This window comes from Oryx dammah, unplaced genomic scaffold (genome assembly GCF_014754425.2).
Source record: "Oryx dammah isolate SB20612 unplaced genomic scaffold, SCBI_Odam_1.1 HiC_scaffold_2, whole genome shotgun sequence".
Classification (NCBI taxonomy): Eukaryota; Metazoa; Chordata; class Mammalia; order Artiodactyla; family Bovidae; genus Oryx; species Oryx dammah.
Window position 1 is genome coordinate 39,754,870 of NW_024070186.1, and position 8,946 is coordinate 39,763,815.

At 43.4% G+C, this 8,946-nt stretch overlaps 1 protein-coding gene across 1 annotated transcript; it reads right to left on the bottom strand.

Annotated features, from left to right (window-relative positions):
• Positions 1 to 3,830: 3,830 nt before the first annotated feature.
• Positions 3,831 to 5,312, bottom strand: LOC120858634 (annexin A5-like). Its single transcript, XM_040234824.1, has one exon. The coding sequence runs from the start codon at positions 5,263 to 5,265 to the stop codon at positions 4,303 to 4,305; it is 963 nt and encodes a 320-aa protein (XP_040090758.1). The 5' UTR covers positions 5,266 to 5,312; the 3' UTR covers positions 3,831 to 4,302.
• Between the last annotated feature and the right edge of the window lie 3,634 nt (positions 5,313 to 8,946).

The window sequence follows — 8,946 nt, forward strand, 5'->3', positions numbered from 1 at the left end:
CATTCTATGGGTTTGGTCATAGGTGCAATAACATGTATCCACCATTATAGAATCATACAGAACAGTTTCTCTGATTGGAAAATCCTCTGTTCTCCACCTATTCATCCCACTCTCTCCCTGGCAGCCACTGATCTTACTGTCTCCATAGTTTTGCCCTTTCCAGAATGTCATATAGTTGGAATCATACTGTATGCCGCCTTTTCAGATTGGTTTCTTGCACTTAGTAATAATGCATTTAAGATTTCTCCTTTTCCTTATGCCTGCCACCCCCACCCCACTTCCAGGTATGTCTAGGAGGCTTCAGGGGATGTCTGATGTATGGTCAGCAAATGAATTCACGCTTATCAAGTGTTGCCACTGCCTCCACTTGCCCCATAAGTCTTCTGATGAGTGCTACCTTTGCTGAAGACCCCAACCCCTGCTGGCACCTGTTGCTGCTCCGCCAGGCCCTGAGGTTGCTTTCAAGATTTGTGCATATTTAGCATATCACAATCCTGAGACGCTAGAGCTTCATCATACCATACGTAGTAACCCTGGGTGAGATGGAGAATCTCTCTCCTTTTTGCATTGTATTCTTTTGGGAGAGAGTTGTTAAAAACTGTCTGAGCCACCAGTGCTTCTGGGGTTCCAATGTCATGCTTCATTCTTAGACTTTTAGACCTATTAACTTATTTTTGAATAGAGTTAGGCTGGCTTGGGGAAGCAATCTGAATGACAGTACTCTTATGCTGGAGTTGGAACCATCTTTCTTCCAGAGACCTGTGCTCTGTTGCTGCCTGGGCTCTATGTTGTTTGGCTCGTTCTCTCTCTCTCTTTTTTAAGTTATTTATTTTTGGCTGTGCTGGGTCTTCCTTCCTGCACTAGTTTTTCTCTAGTTGCAGAGAGCGGGAGCTACTCTCTAGTTGTGGTGCTAGGCTTCTCATTGCAGTACCGTCTCTTGTTGTGGAGCACAGGCTCTAGAGCACAGGCTCAGCGGTTGTGGCACATGGGCTTAGTTGCTGCACAGCATGTGGGATCTTTCTGGATCAGGGATCAAACCTGTGTCTTCTGCACTGGCAGGCAGATTCTTCCACTGAGCCACCAGGGAAGCCCTGGTTCATCCTCTTGAAATGCTTTATTTCCCAGGATTCACTCCATGTCCCACCCTCACCTACAATCCACACGTGTTTACTTGCCAACCACACCCCACATGTCCGAGCCCCAGCAGTGAAAAATGAGATTTTTCCATTAGCCTACTTTTGCACATCTTATTGTTTCCACTTGAAATATTTTCTTATCCTATAGCGACCCTCTTTTAAGAAGTCTTTCCTCAAGAACCCACAAGTCTAGTTATTCCTTGTGCCCTGTTCTTTTTAAAAATATTTATTTTCTGTATTTGGCTGCACTGGGTCTTAGTTACCGCTCGTGAGGTCTTTTGTTGCAGCACTTGGACTTAGTTGCCTTGTGGCATGTGGGATCTTACTTCTCTGACCAGCAATCGAGTTTGTGTCCCCTACATTGCAAGGATGAAGATGAGATGGTTGGAGAGCATCAACGATTCAATGGACATGAACTTGGGCAAACTCTGGGAGATAGTGAGGGACAGGAAGGCCTGGCATGCTGCAGTCCATGGGGTCACAAGGAGTTGGACATGACTTAACAACTGAACAACAACATTGCGAGAGGGATTCTCAACCACTGAACCACCAGGGAAGTCCCCCTTGGGCCCTGTTTCTGTGCTAGGTCAAAGTGGTTTATAATGAGTGTCTGCATCTTCATGTTGTATGCGACTTCCTACCTTTAGACACTTCTTTCTTCAGGGATGCACGCGGTCACTACATCAGTCTTCCTTAGTGCTTTGATAATGCTGCCAATCTTCAATAGCTCCCTTTTTTTTAATAGGAAAAAAATTTAAACTGCTTAGCCTGGCATTCAAGAACTTCCGCAATCTGCCCCACCTACATTTCCATTCTGGTTTCCCATTCATCCCCTAATGGAGCCCTCTCCAGCACGGTAGTCATGCAACCACCCCGCTCCTGGCTTTTATTTATATTCTCTTTTCTTCTTCACTCTTTAAAATTTTTACCATCCAGGACGTACACACATTCAAACATTATTGGCTGTGTCAGAATGAATTAATAAATAAAAAATAATAAGGGTAAAGCCCCAGGCACTCAATAGATAGTAGTTGATATTATTTGTTCTCATTTTATTCTCACTGTTATTATTTTAAGAAGTCTATAGTTACCTGGACTACAAGGACTAATGACAGTTCTTGCCCTTGCCAGTCTCGGCTAAAAGCAGAAGAGTCTGACATAGTAATAACAGATTACAATGATGCATAATGACTAGGTAGGCAGTCAGAGCTGAGTGCCTCAGGGGTATAGTGCAGGAAGGGTTAAGGGTAAACGTCACTGAACAGTGAATTGGCCTGGAAGAGTAAATAGAAAGTTTTTTACTTTCCTTTGTAAAAGTTTTGCACATTTCATTTTAGCTTTATTCTAGGAAGTATTTGTAAAAGATACCTTTTTAAAATTTTAGTCGCTAAGTTGTGACCCCTTTGTGACCCCACGGACTGTAGCCCACCAGTATTCCCTGTCTATGTGATTTCCCAGGGAAGAGTACTGGAGTGTGTTGCTATTTCCTTCTCCACCGGGTCTTCTTGACCCAGGGTTGAACTCACATCTCCTGCATTGGCTGGTGGATCCTTACCACTGAGCCACCAGGGAATTTTTTTTTTTTTTATTACATTTTAAAATTGTCGATGAAAGATTGTGCCCGGCCCTCTTTCTGTTTCACTAAGATATATGACCTGTTTTAGTCAGAGTGAACTGAAATAATTATTCAGAAACGTTTTCGGACTTTCACTACATTCTTAAATTAGAAAACAATTTTTGATCATGTGTTTCATTCAAACTGTTGGATATGAGAAACTGTTGCTGTTGTTCAGTCACTAGGTCGTGTCTGACTGTTTACAACCCCTGAACTGAGGCACACCAGGCTTCCATGTCCTTCACTATCTCCCAGAGTTTATTCAAACTCATGTCCATTGAGTCAGTGATGCCATCCAACCACGTCATCCTCTGTCATCTCCTCCTCTTGCCCTCAATCTTTCCCAGCATCAGGGTCTTTTCCTGTGAGATGGCTCTTTGCATCAGGTGGCCAAAGTATTGAAGCTTCAACTTCAGCATCAGTCTTTCCAATGAATATTCAGGACAGATTTCCTCTAGGGTTGACTGGTTTGATCTCCTTGCAGTCCAAGAGACTCTCAAGAGTCTTTTCCAACACCACAGTTCAAAGGCTTCAATTCTTCAGCACTCAGCCTTCTTCATGGTCCAGCTCTCACATCCATACATGTTCAGTTTAGTTCAGTAAAGTCGCTCAGTTGTGTCCAACCCTTTGTGATCCCATGAACCACAGCACACCAGGCCTCTCTGTCCATCACCAACTCCCAGGGTCCACCCAAACCCATGTCCATTGAGTCGGTGATGCCATCCAACCATCTCATCCTCTGTCATCCCTTTCTCCTCCTGCTCTCAATGTTTCCCAGCATCAGGGTCTTTTTAAATGAGTCAGCTCTTCTCATGAAGTGGCCAAAGTACTGGAGTTTCAGCTTCAGCATCAGTCCCTCCAATAAACACCCAGCACTGATGGACTGGTTGGATCTCTTTGCAGTCCAAGGGACTCTCAAGAGTCTTCTCCAACACCACAGTTCAAAAGCATCCGTCCTTCGGCACTCAGGTTTCTTTATAGGCCAACTCTCACATCCATTCACAACTACTGGACAAACCATAGCCTTGACTAGATGGACCTTTGTTGGCAAAATAATGTCTCTGCTTTTTATTTTTTTATTTTTTTTTTCAGGAAGACGGAAATGTTTATTATTCACTAATCTTTTGATTGCAACCATTACAATTTTTTTGGTTTAACTGGGTAGCAAACTTGATTAATAACACTTCCAGGAGTTCACAATTTCAAGGCTAAGGCTCTGACTAAGGTAATATGGTTATCAATTTAATATAAATGAAGCTTTTAAAAAAGGGTGAAAGCAGTCTGCCTCTTACAGGAAAATATAAATGATCCAGACTTTAGTCCTAGTAACATAAGTACACTTTGGTGCTACAACAGTTAAAGAGAAAGATCTTAACTAAAGATCAGAAAGGAGCGCTGCTACATTCTTCTACAACATTTATGCTTTGGCCACAGCATGCTAGCGTGAGTAAGGCAGTGTGCTCAGCACTGGCGTGCAGAGTGTGATGAGCTGCGCTGCAGAAGGCAGTGGTGCCAGGCGGACACGGCGTGGGGCGGCTCCCCAGGCTCCTGTCAGTCATCTTTGCCTCCACAGAGCAGCAGGAGGGTTTTCTTATAGTCCCCAGACGTGTCCCCCTTAATCATGGAATAAAGAGAGGTGCCAAAATTCTTCCTAAACTCCTTCCTAATGTTATACAGATCAATCTCACTTCTGGAAACCACAATTCTGATGAGGGTATGATCATCTGTTCCAGCTCCCTTCATAGCATAGTAGAGGGTTTCTGCAAGGTAGGCAGGTATACTGCGAATGGATTTCACAACAGCAAGGAGAAGCTGTTCCAAATTGCCAGAAGTCTCCCGGTCAATGGTTTCTTCTATCTGAAACCCGGATATAGTCATGTATTTGTCAAACACTCTTCTCAAGTGAGATACACTTCGTGTTCCAAAGATGGTAATAAACTTTTCTTCATCTGTTCCCCATTTAAGTTCTCCAGCCTGAAACAAAGCCTGAGCATCTTGTTCAGCCTGTGCTTCATCAATTCTAGCGTCAGGGTCTCTATTAGCCTGAAGGAGGACCACCAGCATCCTCTGGTACCCTGAAGTATCCCTCACCAAATCATCTTCCAGGCTTGAGCCATACTCTTCTTCATAAACTTGTTTTATGGCTCTCAGTTCTTCAGGTGTCCTTGACGCAATGATTTCTGTCAGGACTTTTTCATCTGTCCCAGCTCCCTTAAGAGCATGCTTCAGTTCATAAGCATCATAAAGCCGAGAGGGTTTCATCAGAGCCACGATTAATTTTTCAAATTTTCCAGTCAGTTCTGATTTCAGGTCATCCAGAAGGTCCCTGCCAAACAGAGTTTTAAAAGCCACAGCAATCTCCTGGTGCTGAGCATTACTGCGGGATGTCAACAGAGTCAGGATGCTCTCCTCATCCATGCCCAGGCCTTTCATGGCCTTCCGGAGAGTTTCTGCATCAGCCCGCTCATCAAATCCAGGGAAGTCAGTCACGGTGCCTCTGAGAACCTGTGCCATGGCGCCTGCCCAGGTCAGGAGAAGGTGAGCGACACAGGACCAGACCCAAACTCTGTCTCTGCTTTTTAATATGCTGTCTAGGTTGGTTATAACTTTCCTGCCAAGGAGTAAGCATCTTTTAATTTCATGGCTGCAATCACCATCCGCAGTGATTTTGGAGCCCAGAAACATCCATACATGACTACTGGGAAAAACCATAGCTTGGGCTATATGGACATTTTTTAGGCAAAGTAATGTCTCTGTTTTTTAATATGTCATCTAGGTTTATCATAGCTTTTCTTCCAAGGAGCAGGAGTCTTTTAATTTCATGACTGCAGTCACCCATGGTGATTTTGGAGCCCAAGAAAAGAAAACCATTGTTTCCACTTTTTCCCCATCTATTTGCCATAAAGTGAGGGGACCAGATGCTTTGATCTTAGTTTTTTGAATGTCGAGTTTTAAGCCAGCTTTTTCACTCTCACCCTTATCAAGAGGTTCTTTAGGTTCCTCTTTGCTTTCTGCCATTCAAGTGGTATAATTTGCATATCTGAGATTGTTGATTGGGAATCTTGATTCCAGCTTGTGAGTCATCCAGCCTGGCATTTTGCATTATGCACTCTGCATAGAAGTCAAATAAGCAGGGTGACAATACAGCCTTGACATACTCCTTTCTATTTTGAATCGGTCCATTTTTCCATGTCTGGTCTAACTGTTGCTTCTTTTCCTGCATACTGGCTTCTCAGGAGACAGGTAAGGTGGTCTGGTATTCCCATCTCTTTAAGAATTTTTTGTAGTCTATTGTGATCCACACAGTCAAAGGCTTTAGCATAGGTAATGAAGCAGATTTTTTTTTTGGAATTCCCTTGCTTTTTCTACAGTCCAACAGATGTTGCCAACTTGATTTCTGGTTCCTCTGCGTTTTCTAAATCCAGCTTGGACATCTGACTCATGGGCATACACATTTATTGAGAACTAGAACTCATACCTGATGCATTTCATTAATTATGGTATCTGGGCTAAATGATTCAAAATTACTAAAATTTACTAATTCTGAGGCTTTATTTTTCAAAAATATGGCCAAATTTTCTATTGGCATTCCCAATACTCTTCTCCAAATCATCTGAAGCCCATATACTATAATAATTTTCCTAAAACCCTCTTACTGAGACTCTCCTTGATTTCCTGTGGTGTGTGCTGCATTGAATAATAAACGAAACTTTACAAATTCCTGGTGTAATCTTGACCTTAAGGTTTTCTCTGATGGGACCTAAAACAGATATCAACCAATGGCAATGGATTACTTTTTACTTTGCTTTTGATTTTAGTCCTTTTTGTGTCCCCAGTTTCTTGGTTGCAGAAAGTAGGCTTCATTTAGCCTCTTTGACATTCCCTGAGTTCTAAAGAGCAGATTCAGAAGGTTGCTGTCAGGGAAGTTAGAGAATGCAGAAACCAGAGAAGTGCAGTCAAGAAAGGGTGCAGGGTGGTGGTCCAGTGGTTAAGAATCCACCTGGCAATGCAGAGAACTATGATCCCACATGCCTTAGGCCAGCTATACTAGAATGCCACAACTGCTGAGCTGTTGTGTGACAACTGGACAGTCCTTGGGCTGCATTGAAGGTCCTTCACAGCGCAGTGAAGATCCCAAGTGCCAACACTAAGACTGGATGCAGCCAAGAAAAAAAAAGAAGAGAATTTGTGCATCCACAACAGTGTGGTCTTGGGAAATAGGTAGAGACTACAAGGCCCCTACTCAGGTGGAGGATGGTAATTTGAGGCTGAGCCCAAGATTCCTGGTACACCACCATTACTTCACCACCAACCAATCAAAAGAAAGCCACCCACCCTGAGGCCTCACCCCAAATTTTGCTTATGAAACTATCCCCCCCAACCATCGAAGATTTCAGGATTTTAGGCACAAAGCACTCATCCTCTTTGTATTGGCACATTTATAGTAAATGCTGCGTTTTCCTTCACTACAGTCCAATGTCAGTAGCTTGGGTGAGCAGACCCATTTGGTTCAGTAACAATTTGAAAAATTAACAATAAAAATAAATACTAAGACAGGAGAAATTTGAACAGTGGATATTTTGGTATGAAGCAATAATTTTTTTACGGTGGAATAATGGTATTGTCAAAGCCTTTGACTGTGTGGATCACAATAAACTGTGGAAAATTCTGAAAGAAATGGGAATACCAGACCACCTGACCTGCCTCTTGAGAAACCTATATGCAGGTCAGGAAGCAACAGTTAGAACTGGACATGGAACAACAGACTGGTTCCAAATAGGAAAAGGAGTACGTCAAGGCTATATATTGTCACCCTGCTAATTTAACTTCTATGCAGAATACATCATGAGAAATGCTGGGCTGGAAGAAGCACAAGCTAGAATCAAGATTGCCAGGAAAAATATCAATAACCTCAGATATGCAGATGACACCACCCTTATGGCAGAAAGTGAAGAGGAACTAAAAAGCCTCTTAATGAAAGTGAAAGTGGAGAGTGAAAAAGTTGGCTTAAAGCTCAACATTCAGAAAATGAAGATCATGGCATATGATCCCATTCATGGGAAATGGGGAAACAGTGGAAACAGTGTCAGACTTATCTTTTTGGGCTCCAAAATCAATGCAGATGGTGATTGCAGCCATGAAATTAAAAGACGCTTACTCCTTGGAAGGAAAGTTACGACCAACCTAGATAGCATATTGAAAAGCAGAGACATTACTTTGCCAACAAAGGTCCACTTAGTCAAGGCTATGGTTTTTCCTGTGGTCATGTATGGATGTGAGAGTTGGACTGTGAAGAAAGCTGAGCACCAAAGAATTGATGCTTTTGAACTGTGGTGTTGGAGAAGACTCTTGAGAGTCCCTTGGCTGCAAGGAGATCCAACCAGTCCATTCTAAAGGAGATCAGCCCTGGGTGTTCTTTGGAAGGAATGATGCTAAAGCTGAAACTCCAGGACTTTGGCCACCTCATGGGAAGAGTTGACTCATTGGAAAAGACTCTGATGCTGGGAGGGATTGGGGGCAGGAGGAAAAGGGGACGACAAAGGATGAGATGGCTGGATGGCATCGCCAACTCGATGGCCGTGAGTTTGAGCGAACTCCGGGAGATGGTGATGGACAGGGAGGCCTGGCGTGCTGCAATTCATGTGGTCGCAAAGAGTCGGACACGACTGAGCGACTGAACTGAACTGAATGATATTGTGATCAGTTCCCGCTCCCCCCCCCACCAAGCTGGTTATTTTTTAGATATACACCCTTAAAAATCCATAGATGAAGTTATTTGTCTCCTACTATCTTCTCTTTGGGAAAAGCAGTTAGAGCTATACTACAGACAATTAAGATTGTCAAAAGGCCAGTAATTGTTAACGGTGAGTAAGGTAATTATTCTGTTCTTTTATATGATTTTGGGAATTCCCTGGTAGCTCACTGGTAAAGAACCTGCCTGTACTGCAGGAGACCAGGGTTCAATCCCTGGATTGGGAAGATCCCCTGGAGAAGGAAATAGCAACCCACTCCAGTATCCTTGCCTAGGAAATTCCATGGACAGAGAAGCCTGTCGGGCTACAGTCCATGGGATCACAAGAGTGGGACAGGACTTAGCGACTAAAACCACTATATAATTTAAGTTTTCTGTCCACAGGGTTCTCCGGGCAAGAAGACTGGAGAGGGCTGCCATTTCCTTCTCCGTTCGGAAGGCAG

Bases quoted from the DNA above. Each gene is read 5' to 3' on its own strand.
- LOC120858634 (XM_040234824.1), bottom strand. From the start codon at position 5,265: ATGGCACAGGTTCTCAGAGGCACCGTGACTGACTTCCCTGGATTTGAT.